This window comes from Alternaria metachromatica (assembly GCF_023757995.1).
Source record: "Alternaria metachromatica strain BMP 0045 chromosome Unknown scaffold_25, whole genome shotgun sequence".
NCBI classification, from domain to species: domain Eukaryota; kingdom Fungi; phylum Ascomycota; class Dothideomycetes; order Pleosporales; family Pleosporaceae; genus Alternaria; species Alternaria metachromatica.
In genome coordinates, this window is record NW_026055516.1 from 1 (window position 1) to 19329 (window position 19329).

At 54.2% G+C, this 19329-nt stretch overlaps 10 protein-coding genes across 10 annotated transcripts; 5 read left to right on the forward strand and 5 right to left on the reverse strand.

Moving 5' to 3' along the window:
• Nucleotides 1-467: 467 nt before the first annotated feature.
• On the forward strand, nt 468-1649 carry J4E83_008476 (uncharacterized protein; the record flags this gene model as incomplete). Its single annotated transcript, XM_049335373.1, has 1 exon — nt 468-1649. The coding sequence occupies one exon, from the start codon at nt 468-470 to the stop codon at nt 1647-1649; it is 1182 nt and encodes a 393-aa protein (XP_049185380.1).
• Nucleotides 1650-1678: 29 nt separating this feature from the next.
• Nucleotides 1679-2919, reverse strand: J4E83_008477 (uncharacterized protein; the record flags this gene model as incomplete). The annotated part of the gene is made up of 3 exons (XM_049335374.1): nt 1679-2216; nt 2290-2700; nt 2759-2919. 3 exons carry the CDS (start codon nt 2917-2919, stop codon nt 1679-1681), a joined length of 1110 nt encoding a protein of 369 aa, XP_049185381.1.
• Nucleotides 2920-3292: 373 nt separating this feature from the next.
• J4E83_008478 (uncharacterized protein) lies at nt 3293-4618 on the forward strand (the record flags this gene model as incomplete). The annotated part of the gene is made up of 1 exon (XM_049335375.1): nt 3293-4618. One exon carries the CDS (start codon nt 3293-3295, stop codon nt 4616-4618), a length of 1326 nt encoding a protein of 441 aa, XP_049185382.1.
• A 421-nt stretch (nt 4619-5039) lies between these two features.
• On the reverse strand, nt 5040-5675 carry J4E83_008479 (uncharacterized protein; the record flags this gene model as incomplete). The annotated part of the gene is made up of 2 exons (XM_049335376.1): nt 5040-5579; nt 5646-5675. 2 exons carry the CDS (start codon nt 5673-5675, stop codon nt 5040-5042), a joined length of 570 nt encoding a protein of 189 aa, XP_049185383.1.
• A 485-nt stretch (nt 5676-6160) lies between these two features.
• On the forward strand, nt 6161-7450 carry J4E83_008480 (uncharacterized protein; the record flags this gene model as incomplete). Its single annotated transcript, XM_049335377.1, has 1 exon — nt 6161-7450. One exon carries the CDS (start codon nt 6161-6163, stop codon nt 7448-7450), a length of 1290 nt encoding a protein of 429 aa, XP_049185384.1.
• An 84-nt stretch (nt 7451-7534) lies between these two features.
• J4E83_008481 (uncharacterized protein) lies at nt 7535-8310 on the reverse strand (the record flags this gene model as incomplete). The annotated part of the gene is made up of 4 exons (XM_049335378.1): nt 7535-7809; nt 7858-7909; nt 7960-8040; nt 8101-8310. The coding sequence occupies 4 exons, from the start codon at nt 8308-8310 to the stop codon at nt 7535-7537; spliced, it is 618 nt and encodes a 205-aa protein (XP_049185385.1).
• A 1549-nt stretch (nt 8311-9859) lies between these two features.
• J4E83_008482 (uncharacterized protein) lies at nt 9860-11545 on the reverse strand (the record flags this gene model as incomplete). Its single annotated transcript, XM_049335379.1, has 1 exon — nt 9860-11545. The coding sequence occupies one exon, from the start codon at nt 11543-11545 to the stop codon at nt 9860-9862; it is 1686 nt and encodes a 561-aa protein (XP_049185386.1).
• Nucleotides 11546-13664: 2119 nt separating this feature from the next.
• On the forward strand, nt 13665-15938 carry J4E83_008483 (uncharacterized protein; the record flags this gene model as incomplete). Its single annotated transcript, XM_049335380.1, has 3 exons — nt 13665-13772; nt 14620-15189; nt 15375-15938. 3 exons carry the CDS (start codon nt 13665-13667, stop codon nt 15936-15938), a joined length of 1242 nt encoding a protein of 413 aa, XP_049185387.1.
• Nucleotides 15939-15988: 50 nt separating this feature from the next.
• J4E83_008484 (uncharacterized protein) lies at nt 15989-16561 on the reverse strand (the record flags this gene model as incomplete). The annotated part of the gene is made up of 2 exons (XM_049335381.1): nt 15989-16495; nt 16553-16561. The coding sequence occupies 2 exons, from the start codon at nt 16559-16561 to the stop codon at nt 15989-15991; spliced, it is 516 nt and encodes a 171-aa protein (XP_049185388.1).
• A 237-nt stretch (nt 16562-16798) lies between these two features.
• J4E83_008485 (uncharacterized protein) lies at nt 16799-19143 on the forward strand (the record flags this gene model as incomplete). The annotated part of the gene is made up of 3 exons (XM_049335382.1): nt 16799-17132; nt 17185-18734; nt 18787-19143. 3 exons carry the CDS (start codon nt 16799-16801, stop codon nt 19141-19143), a joined length of 2241 nt encoding a protein of 746 aa, XP_049185389.1.
• Between the last annotated feature and the right edge of the window lie 186 nt (nt 19144-19329).

The window sequence follows — 19329 nt, forward strand, 5'->3', positions numbered from 1 at the left end:
TACTAATTTTTTTTTTTTAGTAATTACTAATTAGTAATTACTAATTAGTAATTACTAGGTACTAAGCCTATTTAAGAATTACTAATTAGTAACTTAGTAATTACTAAGTAATTACTTAGTAAACGCCTAACCATAGGACGGCTACTACGCTCCTTCACACGCACCTGGACATGGCCCGTAGTTAAAGTGGGACGATGGTTGCTGATTGGCTAACCACAAACCCTCCTCGGGGGGTTTCCCCACGTGACTAATTCACGCAACAACAGTCAGCCGTGCCTGGTCAAATCATACGAAATCTCTCCTTTAACTCGGTTGGGTTGCATTCCCATTTCCGCGCCTATCTAAGCACTACACCAACTATGCACAAGTCCGCAGTTCGCCGCTCCGCATGCGATCAGTGCAGGGCAAAGCGGGTTCGATGCCTTCGAGCCCAAGACAGCACGGCGGCGTGCGCTCGCTGCTGCTACATGGGCGCGCAATGCGTAACAGGCGCCGCCGGTCACCCTGGAAGACCGCCCAAGCAGCGTCATGCCGTCGCCTCGCCCAGAGCCCAACGCCCGTCGACGTTGCGAGATGTCGACCACGAAAACGCTCATGCAACTGCGACATCAATGGTTCCCACGCCTACACAAGCGAATGATTCCGCCATGCACCTCCCTTCGCCAAGAGACCCCACTGCTCATGAGCCATTACCAGATTTCTGGGGTGCGACGGGCGACATCTCCGCTTTCTTCGACTCTTATCCCTCTTCGATGGATCAGAGTCCCATGTCGGGGGAAGACAGCGTCTCCCTAGCGGATCAGCTTGGCACTTCATCGCAGTTTCAGGGACTTCCAGGTGCAAACGATGAATTCGACATGATGCTTCGTATGGAAGGAGTTCCTAGCACTGGTCTTGATTCGAACATTCCGCTGCTTAGTTGTGGGGAGATTTCCGACCCAACGCCACTACCGCAATTCTCCACCGCCGCAAGCTCTCTAGTAATGTTCCGAGAGGAGATAGACCAGCGCATCGCGACAATTGACACATACTACTCAAATGCTTCCAAGGTTCAACAGCGTTGCAAGGATGAGGCTGCGGGAAGAGATGTCGAGAATCCAGCAGCTTTACTCCTGACATGCACCAAAGAGTTCACCGGGATTATCCAAAACCTCACGCCAGCGAGGCAGCTACACATGCAGACCGAACATACACTCAACACGGAAACCCTACTCTTAATTCTGTCTAGCTACCTTGCGTTGATGAGGCTCTTCGACTCACTATTCCAGCGCATCCACAAATATCTCTGCCAGGTGTCGCCAGAGTCATACAAGACCATCAAGGTCAAGTCGGTACTCCGCATCGGCGGTGTCTCTGCGCTTCAAGACATGCCCCTCAAGGCGTATGCCATAGGCATTCTAGACGCAATTCAGGGCCAGGTACAAACACTAGAGTGTTGCATGGGGATTCCAGCAGAATATTGTCTCTCAGGCGAGGCAGTTGCATCATCCACCGCGGCCGCATCGGGTATCTTCTCCAGTGCGCAACGACTCCGGCTGTTTTGGACCGTTATGGCACAGGAGGATGTCAAGTCACTGCATGGAAGCAGCTCGTACGTAGAGTCGATACGAGCCAGTATCAAGGAGTCAATGACATTTCTTGACGACTAGATCAAGTCGGAATGGGCTATCATTACTATCTAATAGTCATACAAAGGATATACCAGCTTCTGCGCTGAGACTTCCTTACGCTGCAAGACTCCCAGTCCGTCAATGACCTTGGCTAATCCGCCCGGGTTGATCTGCATGGGATGTGGTTTCAATTTTTTGGAGTCGAGCAAGGCGGCGAAGCGCTTGATCCACCCATGAAGCCAGTCATGCAGCTCAGGGTTTGCCTTGCGATAGTATCCTCCTGGTAATTCCAACTCTAATCCGGCCACTTCTAAACCCATGACCCAGCTTGGCTTGACAGCCTTCCTCATTGTGGCCATGAGTTCATCCGGCAGAAGCTCAAAACCGATGTATCTACCACCACCACGTCCAATAGCCGCGTAGCACTGGCGGATAGACCTCGCTTCGGTAATGATATCTAGTGCATATTCCAGCGAGTTCTTGGTGTATGCTCGTATATCTTCCCCACATGTCGGCGAGTGGTAGTCAAACGCCTTCTCGGCTCCATATTCTTCCACAAGCTTGAAGTTCTTGGGAGAGCAGGTCGTGATGACTCGATAGCCCGACCTACGAATACGTTAGATCAATCATCATACGCTCACGACGCTTCGCAGTGAAAGGGAAACAATGGGTCACTCACATCTTCAACAGCTGCATGGCAAAGGTTCCACTGGCGGTGGATCCACCATAGACCAGAACGAATTTGGGGTCCTTCGTTGGCTCTTCGGGCGTTCCAGACAGCTTCATCTCCCACCAGAGCGCCATACCCACGCTACTGGCTACAGCGCACCCTATCGAAGCCGCCTGTTCCCAAGAGAAGTGGTCGGGAACACGCCATAAATTGTCAGGCTTTTCCGCAATGTAATCAGTGAAGGCACCCGACCAGGGTCGTCGAGCCTGAGAGGCCATCTGAGCGCCAGCAACGCGGTCGCCAATTTTCAGGCCGCCAGGGGTATTGGAAACAGCGTCGCCAACGCGCACAACCGCGCCTGAGAAGTCGCAGCCGTCGACCGTGTTGGGACAATGTATTCGGGCTGGCATCTTGTAGTCGCTGCAGAGGTACGAAGTCAGTACACGAATCACATGCACCGCGTACAATCACGACTTACCAGTGGTTGACTGCCACTGCGCTCACCTTGATGAGAACATGGTCAGCTGATATGGTTGGCATGGGCAGATCATCGCGGAGATCAAAGGCCCCGGGTGTCGTGGCTGACTGCACGACAGCCTGCCGCAATGGGGGTAGCGCTGGGAGAATTGATTTTGCCATTGTCTGGTACTCTGTAGAGAAGCGCAGTCCCAGTATGCCGAGTCACTTGGATTCATGGCGTGCCCAAGATGCAGCTCACTGCTTTTCACTCTGATAGTAAGCTTACTACATTTCTCTCGGCCCAGGCGGGAAATACTCTAGAGTGGTAGCTATTGGCGCTCTTCGGGGTTCGGAAGTTGAATGAGCAGGGTCGGGACTTTTCAGAGCTAGCAAAGTGCATGAGAGTAGTTTTCGGGACTTTTCGTAGTGGTTGTGAGAATGAGAAACACCTTGAATCTGAGCTTGACCCGTATAATGAAGGTAATACGCGAGCAAAGTCCGTTGTTCCAGCCGACTTACCGCAGTGATCAGGCACTAGCTCAGCTCCGGTACCATGTCGAAGATGTTCACGACACTCATCCTTGCGTCATTCTTCTGTCTCTTGACCGCTGCAAACCTGCATCAGCTACCTCTCGGTTCCTCGGAATTTCCTGTTGATGACGACCTGAACCCAAACTGGGACGACGAATCATGTACCATTAGCAGGAGCACAGCTTTCGAAGTGCTCGACGGTCCCAATAGCTTTTCCTCGTCTCCATCTGATCCCATCAACTCGATCAAAATCACCCCGAATATCAATAAGACCAACTGGGAACAATGGGAATTCGATGGCATGTCCCACACTGGCGTTTCCCTGTTGGCGATAATGTTCTCACGCGACTATTCAATGCACTACTTCGGCAGAGGCAACCTGCGAGTAGACTTTTTCGCCAACACTGGGGACGGCAAGCACCACAAGATGCTCGAGTACCTCGAAGAATCTACCATACTGGACTGTCCTGGCTATACCTACGGTATATGGAATAGTACGGGTAAATCGTACTCATTCTATACCACCAGGGACCTCAAATATTCCAAGCTCGTCTTCGATTCGCCAGGCATACGCGGCACATACAAGCTATCAGCCACCACGCCACCCGTTCACGCAGACGGCTCGACACCAGGTTCAGAGGGCGATAATGCAGCAGACGCCGCACTACTCTCACCCGACCTTTATTACAGCCAGCCTGTCGCCGGTGGAGTGGTACTCATGGACAGTGTTCTGGGGTCGGGCCAAAAGCTATCCTTCAGCGGCAGAGGCGGCTCAACCCGGCTCTGGGCCAAAGACGGCTGGCTTCCGTTAACGGAGAGCTGGGTAGCTTTACGTCTCTGGGCAGGGCCCTACACCATCGCCTACTGGCACGTGGTATCACGCGTGGGCGAAGACCTGGGCAAGAAGTTCACCTCCGCCGTTCTCTTCTACAACGACGAGCTTCTAGTAGGCACGCGCGTTGGCAACGTCTCCGAGACTGAGGACTACTTTCTCGACGCGTATAACAGCGGTGGCGAATGCGGAGGATCGTATCACGACAACAACACCGGCGGAGTCTTCGAGTTTGTGTCGCCGGCTCGGGACAAAACGTGGCGGTTCGAGACCCAGCACATGTTGATGTGGTTTGAGCTGGGTATCGGTGAAGGCCTTGGTATGAGTGACTTTGCGGACCGTGTTGTTGGCGGCGAGGTTGGTGGGCCGCAATATGAAGGGCGTGGGTTAACGGAGCAGGCCAAGTTTCCGCTGTATATTCCTCAGTGGGTTGTTTGGCTCCTGTATGGCGTAGGGTTCTTGGGGACGAAGAAAGACTATGCTGTTGACTTTGTCAGGGCCTGGTCTCCGTGGTGAGGGAGCTGGGAGACATGATGACTGGTGATGGACTGATTATTGCTGTAGGTTGGGAGAACATGATCGCGCGATGCTAGATGCGGTGGCTGGGTATATACCGTATGGAGTGTAGTATGCTTCAATGCCACTTTGCTATCTCATATTGTTGGAACAGGGCACTAGCGCATCTGGTACGTCATGATGACGTATCTCGGCAGCATGACGGCCCTTTCTGTAGCGATATTCTCATGATGAGCAGCAGTGGTCTGAATGGCGAATACAAGTTAGGAGAAAGCTTGACACACTGAGACCTTTGTAACGCACACTGGTCGCATGTAGGTCGTATAGTCACAAATAGTTTGATAGTCAAGAACCTTAGAAGTATAGAACAACGGCTTTGAGTATCTAGATACTTGCGACTGGGTGAAGGCAACAGAGCCTTTCAATTACCACCATCTCTCCCCTTCCAATCATACCAAGCCATGCAATAAACCGCCTGACCCCCTTTCTTCAGTCCCATAACCCTCAAAAGCCTCCTCTCTCCATTCAGCATACCAAACCCCCATATCTGTTCCATAACCCACCCCTTAGTCTGATGCACAACAAGATCAAACAGATGTTCCTCCTCGCCCTTCTTCCCCTCCCGTAGAAAATCCTTCGTCAACTCCGCGTCCAGCGGTTTCCCATCATACCCTGTAGCAGTATCAAGACAGATCATCCGAGTCCGAGCAGAAGATGTGCCGAACAAGGACGAAGAATGGAGTTTTTCTCGTCCGTCTAGCCATCGCGTCTCCGTCTCTTCGCTCAGTCCGGCGATTGCGACGGAGGCGGCTTGGGTGAAGATCATGGTTGGGACGCCGGCTTCGTCGACCGAGTGGGCGATTTTCATGGATAGCGTAGCAAGGCTGATTACTTTGCGGATTATCCATGGGATGCCTTGGAAGACGAAGGCGGGGTCGAGCGAGTCGGATAAGGTTTTGTTCTGCGGTTATTAGCTCTGGTTGGACGGATCGGGGAGACGACTCAGAGAGTGTCTGGAGTGACTTACTAGCAACCAGGAACCTGTGAGGTCATGCATTGTGACTTCTGGAGGGGCAGCCATCTTCGTTTGGGTATGAGCTCGTTCGATTCGACTGGGCCGGTGAAATGAAGAAACTGGCAATAAGAACCAAAAATGGAGAGATCAGAGGTGATACCGAAAGTTCGTGGAAATGTTGGCCATGTCCAATGCGTGAAGGGACTGGCCGGACATGTAAAGTGCCGGTTGCAAAAGTCCCGAATTCGGCAATGCACGACACGCAGCACAACGAACTCAGTAGTGGCGTGTCAGCACCGAATCGGAACTTGCAAAAAAGATCGAAATCAATCGGGTGTACAGCTTAGGTACCGAAGCAGTTTGAGGCCCACCAAATCGTTGCGAAAACAGTACCCGCGGATACGTTGACAGGGCGCTCCAGTTTGGCAAGCAGAGAAGCAACTAGTAAACACACAGGTCCACAGTACCAACAGTACCAACAGAGCAAACAGCAAAACAGCGCGCATCAATCCCGCGCAAAACCCACCATGTTCAAATTCTTCAACAACCCCATTCTCGACTTCGAGTTAACCCGCCTCCTCGGTAGCACCTCAGCCGGCGGCTGCGACACAGCCGAGTTCCTAACGGCAGCCAGCAAGATCAAGAAGAACGACCCAGAATCCTGGCACGCGGCGTGGAAAGAACAAGGAGAGCGGGCTGAAGCAATCGCAGAGAATGCTGCTAAGAACGGGCTAAACGCCATGGCGAAGAATGGGTACCTGCGCGCGTCGAATTATTTCCGCGCTGCTTCGTACCTGTTTCTCAATGATGATGCGAGGGTTGTGCCGTTGTCGGAGAGGTCGGTTGAGGCGTTTGTACGTGCGATTGCGTTTATGGATGGGGTGGTTAGGTTGGTGGATGTTCCGTATGAGAACGGGGTTAGTATGCCGGCGTACTTGTACCTCCCTCCTGCAGAGGCGAGACTGCCGGGCAAGATACCACTTCTGCTCTACTTCAGCGGTGCTGATTCTACGAAAGAAGAGCTGCATTTCCTGTTCGGTTACTCGGGCCCGCAGCTGGGCTATGCTGTGCTTCTACTAGAGGGTCCGGGGCAGGGCTTGCTGTTGAAGAAGTCGGGAGTTCCTCTTCGGCCTGATTTTGAGGTCGTCGCAGACAAGGTGTTGGGGTTCACTGAGGATTTGGCTCGATCGCAACCGGAGTTGCAATTGGATCTGGATAGGATCGCTGTTGCGGGTGCTGTCACTGGGGGCTACTTTGCTCTGCGCGCAGCGACCGACGCCCGCGTCAAGGCATGCGTGTCCATTGATCCTTTCTTCAGCATGTTCGATCTTGCGATGACACGAGTGCCGCAATCCTTCGTCAGCCTATGGAAGGGCGGTTGGGTCACCAAGGAAATGTTCAACTTGATCGCGAGTCTGCAGAGCTGGTGGAGTTTCCAGATACGGTGGGAGTTGGGCCTAGGTGTGAGTAGCATGGGTGTTGATTCGCCCGGTATGATGCTGCGACGCCTCGAGGACTTCTCTTTGGACACCAAGAAGGATGGAAAGATCTTGAACAGGGTCACGTGTCCTGTACTTCTTACGGGACCGGGTGGGGGTGCCGAGATGTACTCTTCCGCAGAAAGTGGGGCAGTCAAAATTCACAAGCTACTCACCAAGGTGCCGGAAGGAAACAAGGAACTCTGGACCCCATCGGAGCCGGCAGATGGCGGGTTGTCGGCTAGTATTGGAGCCTGGCCTTTGTTAGCCCAGAGAAGCTTCTTGTTCCTAGACAAGCATTTTGGGATCAACCGGAAGATAGTGTTGGAAAGCAAGTGATATACTGAACAACGTCGCCGTCTTGTGATAGATGAAATGCGATAAGATTAGTTTCTATGTCGTTGCCGTAATCAGTACTCGCAACTACTCCTTCGCACCGTGCACAAACAGTCTCTTGCCTTGCACTTCCTGGAACTTCTTCTCGCCGGGCTCGCCTGCGCGTCCACCGAAGACCAGCTGACCCCTAAGCTTCCACTCTAGGGGAATGCTCCATTCCTGAGCAGCCTTTTGGTCGATGATGGGGTTGTAGTGTTGAAGGTTGGCACCAAGGCCCTCGGCTTCCAAGGCGACCCAGAGAGCATACTGATGCATGGCGTTCGTGTGTTCAGACCAATCGCCAAAGTGATGGGCATAGAGAGCTACGATGGATGTGAGCATGAGCTAGATGGATAATTGAGATCACTTACGGAAGGCCTTGCGGAGTCCCTCGACTGGCTCGGGGTCCTCATAACAGAGAATCTGAGGGTATCTTGTTAGATGGTGTCTGAAAATGCGATACATGCACTTACTGTTCCCTTAGCCGCCTTAAATCCTCCAATTTTCTGCTCGGTCTTGGGGAATTGCTCCTCAGGAGTGAGGGGTTTCAGGACCTAGTCTGTATTAAGTACAACATTCTACACCTCGCATGGAGTCCTGCAGATAGTACGAACCTCAAGGACAAAGTTCCAGAACTTCTCATGGTCGTTGTTCAGAAGAACGACCAGACGGGTGCTCTGAGAGTTGAAAGATGAAGGGACATGAAGAAGAGCCTTCTCAGCAATATCAGTGATCTGCTTGTCGGAGATGGGCGACTCCTTGTTGAGCTGGTAGTATGTGCGACGCTCAACAACAGCGTCGAAGAAAGACTTCTGGGTAGACATGGTGCGTGATGTAGTTGGAGAGGCTGGATGGGTGCGAAGAGCAGATGTTGGAGATGAAGAGAGCAGCGACGATGCGCTTTTGTATCCACCGCCGACCCACGCACGATGCCTAGCGGCGCGGAGGCTATTTCTCACAACCTGCGCCATCGACTCGGATAGGTATAGCGGCGTAGATGTTACAGACGCGTCGTGACTATGGTAGGTCGGCAGTTTCAAAGCAGGCACCACTTGCTGCAATAACAAGGCGAGGAATAGGCCCGTTATCAGACCTGTCAACAGCGAGCGCGGGGCAAAGGTAGGCATGACGTGATCACAACAACGGGACTCCGGAGTTAATGCCAGTGCTGAGAAAGCTGCTTGATCATGATAACTTTTTGACTCCTGAAGATCGCCCGTACAGTGGAATCTGTAACTAACGGTACGCCGGGTACGGGAGTCCGTGGTACCGGAGGATTTTCAATCGATCAGTCAGCCGCGCTTGGCGATGCGCATCGATTCCGCGCGTGGGGCTTCAGTTGGATCGTGGCCCTCGTTCAAATCGAAGACCTTCTACAACATCTCTTGAACATTCCGCGTCCAGCTAAATCTTTCACAACCAGAATCAAGGTGGGATGACAAGGCCATCTTCTTCATTTTCATAGAGAAAAGGCGAGACACTGGTTGGATAGATGTGCTGTGTCTCAAGTATTTAGGCACAGCACTGCATAGCTATCGACACAGCAGCTGAAATCCTGCTTCGAACTTCCAAATCGACTTTTATGGATTAATACCGGGGTACTATATCTTCACTAACAAATCTTGCGCATGAGCATGGAACTAGACGTTGCTGAAGATTACGAGGCTGTGGTATCGACGCCCAGGTAGACGCGCAGAGAAGAGAAAGCACCTACTGTGACAGCAATATGCCACGGAACTCAGCTGATGAATGTACCTAGTGCAAGGAGCTCCGAAATTGATTACGGTTCATGACTTGGAAAGAACCCACGGCGAGCCACAGCAATACAATAATCGCCTCATTATCATACTCAGAAGAACAAAGCTAGCAATGCACGCGTTTTAGGGATTCATAATAGTAGCGACAAGTCTTCCATGCAGTTCCTGGCACGTGATGGGAAAAGGACATGTTTTAACTCCTCGCCATACTCCAAGATACGACCAGCTCCTCGAGAAGATCCAAGGTAACAAGGGGCGAAGGTAGGCGCAAGGCCAAAGGCAATGCGTAGTATTGCAACGAAAAAAAAAGACCGTTCTCCATACTCCGGTACAATGATAAAGCAAGCAAATCGCACAAGGGGGAATCATCGCTGTATGCTGCAAAGAGAGCCACACCCACTGGGCATGATAGCCCTGGACACCCCGCGCCAGTACCCATGCCCGTGCGTTAATGAAGCCAAATACAACCCAAACGACTCAACACCTTGCCATGATTGAAAGGACAGGATATAGTGGCAACAATAAATGAAGACCGAACATGCAAACGCTCCCCGATGAGCTCTCTCAACTCCTCAATCATGACTCATAATGGCATAACAAATGTCTGTTGGTGTCTCTAGCGCCCCATCATGTAAGTAGAGTAGCCTGAGAAGCCGTTCCCAGCACCACTGGACGCAAGAGGCTGGCGCATAGCACCTGCCATGTCGTTGTGACCCATGCCAAAACCACCATTAGAGTACATGCCAAAGCCAGAGCTGTTGTTTGAGTGCACTGTGGTGGACAAGCCCGGAGGTACTGACAAGCCAGGCGGTGGGCCGGTAGCCGTGGAAAAGCCAGGCGGGCCTGCAGCACTGCTACCGAACCCCGAAAGAGGCGTGGAAGGGGCAATGGCAGACTGCGGGCCCATGACGGAATTCTGGCCACTACGTACGCCCAAGGGATTCTTAGAGAAGCTCAGTCGGATGCCGCCCTTGACGCTGTTGTGGAGCATATATCCATAGAGCTCGTTCAGAGCCTTGGTAGCAAAGGATGTGTCTTCGAATTCGACAAAACACATGGGTCCATTCTGCTTGGTGCGGAAACAGAGTCGCTTGTACCCACGTTGCTTGGAAAAGACAGCTTTGAGCTCATCTTCTGACGTGTCCATGGGAAGGTTACCCACGTAGAGAGTGTTGCATGGTGGGTTTTGATCAGCGGGATTTACTGGGGGGTAAGTGGGCCGCGCGAAATGCTGCGTATACTGCTGGTAGCCTGTATTGGGTCCGCTGCTCAGGGCGGAGGGAATGCTATGTGGTGACAAGGCTGACAAGGCTGGGCCGGGCGACTGCATGTTGGATCCAGATCGCGGAGAAGCAAAGTTGGATAGAGGCGGGGACGTGGCATTCGTCACGCCGTTTGTGTTTAGAGAAAGAGATCCGAAGCGCTGGATGGGAATGGAAGGGGTATGGGGGTTGGTAGCGCGACGCTGCATGCTGGAGTGCATTGGCGGGCCACCCGTGGCATATCCAATTGACTCGTTAAGCAGACCATCGTCATCGTCGGCGTCTTCATTGATGACTGACTTGCCCAGGTTGCGGCTCGTGAAGGAGGCGTTGACGGGGGATGTCGGCGAGAAAAGGTTGGTGACCGGGAACTCTCCGTTGCCAAGACCTGGGGTCCCGTTGGGTGGGGACATGTTCTCCATGTTTTGGAAGGTGCCGTTGTATCGCGATGACTGCCGGGCGTTGATTGTCGCGCCGGTCATGGCGCTTGTGCCAGACGGTTGTCGCGCAGGCGTGCTGTCGACTGTGTTGCGGCGCGAGCCGATTGCGCCAGGCGATGCGTCCTGCGTTAGCTCGACGACCAGCGTCGCATCGTTGGTTGCATTGCGCTTTCCGTCGAGGAGGTGACGCGCTTCTTTTGCGCCGTCGAGCGTCTGGAAATGCGCAATGGCAGATGCGAAACCCTTATCGTCGGCATGTCTGGACGGTGGCAGCATCTCGCAGTCGATCAGGTCCTTGGCGAACAGCAGGATGTTGCGCACGGCGTCGCGATCGCTGCTGCTCGGGAGTTTGCGCAACAGGATGGAGTAGCGCGCGTGGTTCGCGGGGCTCTTGTCGAGGGGCCTGCGCTCTCCGACGGCTCCCGGCATGGCGTACATGTGCGGTGCGAAGACGTCGGCCGTCATGGTGTTGTGCGATGCAAAGGGCTTGGGCGGCGACGACGAGGTGGAGCTACTGTGGGAGCCGTGAGAGCCGTGGGGGAAGGGGCTGTTGGACAGGTTCGAGGGGCTTGTGCTGCTGGGACTCGGCCGGGCGGCCATGGCGGCCTTTGTCTTGACGGCGGTGCGGCGGGTGTGGCTGCGACAAAGGACGCGGCGGCGCAGAAGAATTGCGCGTCGGCGGCGGTCAAGATGGCGACGATGGTGAGGATGGCGGCAGTGATGGTGTTGGCGACGGCGGCAGCGGCAGCGGGTCCTGGGCAGGTGGTGGGTGTCGGGGGCAGTGGGAGTGGCAGGCAGGGCACGGCGGTCGAGGGCGTGAGCGTGGGCGGGCGGCGGGCCTGGGCGATGCGCGCTGTCGAGGCTCTGGCACACGCAAGCGTCAAGCCAATGGGCGGCAGGGCAGGAATCGCAGCCAGCGGGGGATGCAATGCAGCAGAGGCGGAAGGGCGATAGCGGCAGCCTAGCACTTCATCATTCAAGGCAGAGGCAGTGGGCAGGCGCAGGCAATGGGGCGGCTGTGGGAGGGGAGGAGAGGCGGCAGAAGTGCAAGTGAAACCCTCAGGATAGCGTTGACGGGGGCGCGACTGCCCACTTGGTGATGCGCCCAGGGAAGGCGCGTCGGAGCTAATTTGATTACTGTGCGAGTCCTGGATTCGCCCGTCACACAGGTACCCCATCTCGACCACTCGACGACGCGCTGCGCTACACCAGCCTGCTCGATTCCCACAGCGAGACTCGTCGCGTTGGGCTGCTTGCCGTCTTGTTGGCCCTCCGGCTCTTAGCGGCCTCGAGTATAGCCAGGGCTGACTTTAGCCTCTCCCCCATCGTCGTCGCGGCCTGGGCGAGAGAGATCGGCCCCAAGATGCACCGCTTGATCCACGGAACTATCGTTCATCCACGGGCCCCTATCTGCGGGCCAGCAACCAAGACACGCTGACATTGCACGTCCGGTGTGCTGAGCCCAACCCATCGTCACCCGTCCAAGCTGCTTATCCGTCCCATCGTCTATCAGGCAGACATGCACCATCGGCCTTTTCTGCCAATCACTGTGCCTTGCGCCTAGACTCGGCATGCCGGTACACACCCCGGGCCAAAAGCAAGTTTCGTCGAGTACAGTCAGTCTGTCCTCATCTACGCCCTCTATGGCACATGCACAGCGCCGCTGCCCAAGGGTCTGGAGAAACCCATTCTGTGCACCTGTGAGAGGCGCGAAGGCGTTCATTCGCTCATTGCTTCGGCCATGTACCATGCTTCTTTAATGCCTTTGTCCAATCATAGGTGTGCTCACCCGTCTTTTTCCTACGCTATCCTTCTGCCCCTCATTCCCTAGCCCCACGAGACATATCAATGGGTCAAGATCGATTGTCATGTAATTCCACACAAATTTGTTGAAGTAATCTGTGGCTTCGGTCTAATGGCTGTCGCAACGCAAGGCAGAAAGAGTCCAGTATCGCGTGTTGTGGGGAACGTTCCAAGGCCTCGATTAACGCTCGACTAGACTATCGCAGCGATTGGCCTAACTGCCTGGGTCCGCGCAACCTGGAACGTACATAGGAACAAGCTCCAACTGTGAACGCCGTTAGGAATCTCACCTCTCGGATCGTGGCTAGGATACGCTAAACTCCGGTTGTAGAAATGGTCGTTTCTGAAGCAACAGTTCGCATTCGCTTAGAACGGCATGCCTCATGGTAGGTTGAGTAGCCAATCATCACTGCGTAGACGACGCCACTATTGCCATACGTCACCGTCTTGCGGCCGTAAGTCATATAACGACCGCACCGGATCAATCTGCTCAACTCGTTTTGGGTGTTAACACAACCGAAAGCGAGAATACAATACTGGAAACGCTGCATTTTACTGCAGGCATCCACAAAGGGGCATTATTGCGATACGTACGTCAGACTGTGTGATAGTACTCGACATAGTATAAAGGTAAGCACAACACCACGATGAAAAATCATCATCTTCTTGAATTCCAGCACTACAGACACAACCTGAACGCTTCAAACACTGAACTCAAACTCCTCTCACCATGTGTTGCAGAAAGAATCGCCAGAGATACTTCGAACAACAAGCGCTGTATTCGCCACCTACGCGAGGCTGTTGTGGACAACGTCGAGCACGTCTTCACACAAGCGCCCAAAACACTTGCAACTTCTCCGAACGACCTACCATGGTAAGCTTACAATGCACAAGCTGCACGAAACAACTGACTGACATGACCAAGGCTGGCCTCCTTGCCATCAGTCTCGGCCTTGGTGCCGAGAAGCTGGGACGTACCATTTCCGAGAAAAGACTCGAGCGCAAGGAGAAGAAGGCTATTGCTGTATGTTTCGATCCTGAAACGTTTGTCATGATGTCAGTTGACCGGCTCTTATAGCAACATGAAGCAGTTTATGGCTCTTCATCATCGGCGCCACCGCCGCCAATCACAACTCGAGAGCAGAATAGCAGGACGGAAAAGAAACGCGAGGAAGCTCAGCGCGCACTGGATGAAGCTCGTCGAGAGCCACCAAGTGCGCCACAGTACGAAAGGAGACGTCGAAGTATGGAGACAGAGAGGGTCAGTAGTGAGGAACCGCCGCCGAGTTACGATGATGCAGTACGTCACGATGGAAAGCGTTCTTGAATTGTCCATATCTGTAGTGGACATGTATTCTATACGATACCGATGTAAATGTGGGTTGGCATGATGATTCCAAGGTTCATCCTATTTTTTAACTATCTTTAATTAGCGAGAACTATCCTGTTGTTCATGAGATCAACGCAGCTCTTGTCACCTGAAAAGTCTTGCTAACAAGTTCGGAAGCGTCAGTAGATTTTAGTGATCATATCGTACACCAGGGAGTCAAGGAGGGTCACGATGCTCATTCGTGCCAAGACACTAGTGCACGTAGCGCGTCACTAGAATTTCCTGCGAGCTCCTCATTTCTCTGCATTCCAACCTACCACACCCACCACTAAACTTCTTTACGTGTACACGACTTCCCTTCTTGTTCCTTTCATCACATACCTGCGCCAATGCGGTAGCCTCCCACATCTTCAACATGCCTCCTCGGTTACGGTGTCAAAATTTCTCAACGCCGGCCACCCCATCGCAGGCCACTCAGTGCTTAGCTGCAAGGCCACAGGTCGCCTGGAGCCCATCACGGCATTCGCGACATTTCTCACAGACACCATGTCCACAAATCACATTACGGCGGCGGAAATTTTATGAGTGGCTCAATGGGCCGGGTCGACAGCTCAAGGAACCTATACCCGACTCCACAAACTACCTAGGAGCTTACGACAAGTACGGCAACCTGGTACGCGCTGGCCCTGGATGGCGGAGAGATGGGGGTGCGAAGGCTGCTGCCTCGACTGAGGCAGAGCAAGCTGGAGCCGAGGCCAAGGCAGAGGAGGCGACAGAAAAGGCCACACCTGCAGGACAGGAGAGCCTGGATGCACTAGATGCTGCCATTCAGTCTGGTGCAGCTGAGGAGAAGGATACCAAGAAGCCGAAAGAAGCGGACGACGACAGCAAGCTCCCGCCTGAGACGGCAGAGGACTTGCGGCCCTTTCCCCTCAATCAGTGGTTCCGCAGCCAGCCAGTATTGAGCGAAGACCTCCGGGAAGCAATCTGGCGGAGAGTCAAGAAAGATGGGGCGACAGTATCGCTCGCCAGTGTCGAGTTCGGCGTCAGCAATGAACGCGTCGGCGCTGTTGTGCGACTGAAGCAAATGGAGAAAGAGTGGATAGCGCAGGTATGTTCTCCCATTTTCATCAATTCCCCCACAACACGACATGATGAGCTTCTTAAAAATCGATTAGTCTTTAAGACATCCACATGGTTACAAAACTTAAGTCATGCTCTTGCTGAACGTCGTCGGCTTGTTCTTTGAAACAACGGAAACACACTGTATTACAATTGCTAATCCAATTTGTGCAGGGCAAAACACTCGCGCTACCTTACTCCAAGGCGGTTCTTTCCATGCTTCCAACAACCCCACACATCGATACCTCGCTCCCTGGGAACAAAAACAAACGTCCTATCACGCACGAGCCCATCAACGACCTCGCGGTACATCCCGCGACACGCCAGCAGCTCTTTGTGCCTGTTGCTGAGTCTCGGCAATTCACGCGTGAAGATGCTGGCAAGGCTTTTGACAACACGCTGTTGCCAGCCGACGCACGCATCCCTCATCCAGAACTGGTGCAGGCTGAGCGTGAATTGCAGTCTGGACTTTCGTTCGAAGAGCGCAAGAAGCTTGCCGAGCAGCGATTTGAACAAGAGCAAGCAAAGAAGAGGCAAGAAGAGAAGCGCAAGGAAGAGGAGCTGAGGGCCATGAAAGTGGTGCCGCAGCGGAGGTGGGATTTCGTCTTCAAGGACGTCAGCGTAGAGGCTGCAGGCAGAGACGGCAGAGGCGCCGCGGCTGCTGGATGGCGGTATGGTGTGCCGCACCAGGACCGCAAACGAGGCATCCCGAAGATCCCTACGCGGGTTGAAGCCTAAATTTATGTATAATGCTGTATATATAATACATGACGATCTGACGCTGGCCTTCACCGGTACTGCATCTTCTGGCCACCTCGCTTCTCCATCTTGGCCTGTCTCTTGCTTGCTTGCGGCTGGGGCACACCGGCTGCATCCTGGTATCCACCCCTCATGCCCGTATAGGTGGTGTAAGCGGAATAGGCACTGTAGACGGGGATCACAATCCACAGGAGCCAGGCGTAGTCTCCCACAATGGCAGCCATGACAATGCAGCCATACGTCCAATAGACGACATCCCACATGTACTCAGTCAGTCCCTTGGCATCGAGGTCTTCGCCAGGTCGCTTGACGGCGCCATCGGCATCAAGGGTAGGGCGAGAGAGGCGTTCGAAGTACAGCTGGATGAGCAGTTGCGGAGCCGAGAGGAGTAGATAGACGATCAATGATTTGCGTGACAGTGAGGCGCGGAAGACGAGGGCACGTAGGAGCCACCAGAGGCCGTGGACGGCGAGGGTGATGTAGAGGGTCTGGTTGAGGCGCTGGGCATTGGAAGCCGCGAGCGTCTTGGTGGCTTTCTACGGGGGCTGTCAGTGACGGGTGCGTGGTAGGGGACGGCGGGCGGGCGGGCGTACCTTGGCCATGGTGAAGGTGCGATGTGGCTGTGACTGGCTGGCCGTGTGCAGAGAAACGTCGTGCGTCTCTAGGCGGGACATTGTTTTGTTACATGTCTTGGCACTCGTAGCGCGTAAACCTACACCTTGACCGCGTCCACCCGCCTGCCCGCAACATCACCACCGCCGCCGCTCCAGCCAACGCCGCCCCGACTATGAGCGCATTACCTTGAGTCTCCGCCCTGTCTCCGCCGCCGCCCAGCAAGCATGTCAGCACCCCCAGGCGTAAATGCCCAGCTGCGCCAGATCGTATACTACCACCTCGACAACGGCTTCGCTGAAAACGCCCTGTTCTTTGCCGGCCGCCTGCACGCCCTCGACCCCCGCAGCCACGATGCCGCGCACCTACTTGCCCTGTGCAACCTCCGTCTGGGGAGATACAAGCAAGCCCTGGACGATGCGCGGGCCAAGGGCAACCACACCCAGCATCTAGGATGCGCTTACGTCTTTGCCCAGGCCTGTCTCGCCCTCGGCCGCTACGAGCAGGGAGCCCAGGCGCTGGAGAAGATGCGCAGCTCCTGGGCAGGGCGCAACCACTGGAGTGAGTATTTGTAGGAGTAAACACTGGTGACTTGTATTGACACTCGTCACAGACAAGCATTCCGAGACCTCACGACGCCATGTGCCCGACGCCGCCGCCTGCTACTGCATGCTGGGAAAGCTGTACGCAGCCCACGGCGACTCCAAAAAGGCCATTGAACACTTTGTCGCCGCGCTCAAGATCAACTCCTTCATGTGGGATGCCTTCACCGGTCTCTGCGATATTGGCGCCGTCGTCCGCCCTCACAACATCTTCAAAATCACGCCCGACATGCTCCCTCCCGCCTCCTCATACAACCTTCAGCCCAGAATGAATGGCCGCAGCGCGCAGCCGCCTTCATACAACGACGTCGAAAACCCCTTTGTCAACGGCCAAAGCATGCACGACGAGCACGCCATGATGGGCGAGGCTGGCGGCCCAGTCCAAATGCGACCCATAACATCAAGAGCCCGTACCAAGACGAACCCCGAGAGTGATCAGACGGACATTCCGCGGCCCGTGTACCAGAACGGACATAAGAGAACCGTATCTGGCCATTCTCTGCAGCAGCCACAGCCTCACTCGCAAGCACCGCAGCAACCTCACTCCCAATCACAACAGCAATCGCAACCGTTCGACCCTACAGCAGCTCCCCCACGGCGCAGTGTACGGCTGCTGAACTCCATCACTCAGATTCGGCCTTCAAGTAGCAGACCAGGCGGCACATCAAGCAGAGATCTCGAGTCGAAAGAGCGGCGCGAGCTACGGAAAGCAAGGGCGGCAGCTCCCAAGCCACGCTCAGGGACAGGCTCGACTGTGGGCAGAGTTGTTAGTGGCAACAGGAAACCGCATGTCGATAATTCCGAGCCCACAAAGCCGGAGAGACCACGGAGCGTGGCGGAGACGACTGTCGCACCGCCCCCAAGAATGGGTCCGCCCGCAGATACTTCACGGGACCGAGATGTCTTGAGCTGGCTACTGGACCTGCTCCTCAAGATAGCTTCTGGATACAGGCATCTGAGTCGCTATGATGCATCAAAGGCACTTGAGGCATTTGGACTCGTGCCCAAGTCACAGCGGGAAACACCTTGGGTCCTGGCGCAGATCGGCAAGGCCCACTATGAGCGCACCCATTACACAGACGCAGCCGTCACGTTTCGGAAGATACGAGAACTGGCACCTGCTTCCTCAGAGCATATGGAAGTGTATTCCAATACGCTCTGGCAGCTCAGGGACGAGGTGGCCTTGGGTCATCTTGCACACACGCTGATGGACCAAGATCGTCTCTCTCCACAAGCTTGGTGTGCACTGGGTAATGCAAGCTCTATAAACGGGCAGCATGATGAAGCCGTCAAATGCTTCGCTCGAGCTACCCAGTTGGATCCAAAGTTCGCCTATGCTTTCACCCTCCAAGGTCATGAGCATGTCGCAAATGAGGAGTTTGATAAAGCCATGGCGGCTTATCGCAACGCCATCAGTGCCGATAACAGACATTACAACGGTTGGTACGGTCTTGGGAACGTCTACGAGCGTCTGGGCAAGTACGAAGTGGCTGAGAAGCACTATCGGGCAGCGGCGGAGATCAACCAGAACAACGCCATGCTCCTTGTTCGGATAGGCTTGGTGAGTAATCATTGCCCTTATTTGTCTGTCGAATACTAACATGAGTACGCAGGTTCTGGACCGCATGAAGAAGACTGAGCCCGCATTGCTGCAGTTCGAAAACGCGATCAAGATCGAACCACGCTCCGTCATGGCACGCTTCCGCAAATCGCAAGTCCTGCTGAAGTTGAACGCGCCGCAAGAGGCCCTACACGAGCTTCTCTACCTGAAAGACGCTGCTCCAGACGACCCCAACATACATTTCCTGCTAGGTAGGTGTTACAAGAAGTTGCGAGACCGCGCGAGCGCCATCCGCCACCTCACGATAGCCATGAATCTGGACCCGAAGAGCCACGGCGTCATCAAGGAAGTCATGGAAAGTATCGATCAAGAAGACGACGGCGCATGGAGCAGCGAAGACGAACATTAACGTTGCTGCGCCTGTGGCCTTTTTGAACAAAACCCTTTGTCACGAACCGCGTAACTCAATACCCGAAATGACTTCTTCATCCCTACGACAACGCAGCAATCATCTTCATCTTCATCAGCCTTGTCTTTTAGCGCATACCCCTTTCTCAATTTCCACGTTTGCCTTTTTCTTCTCTTTCTCTATACC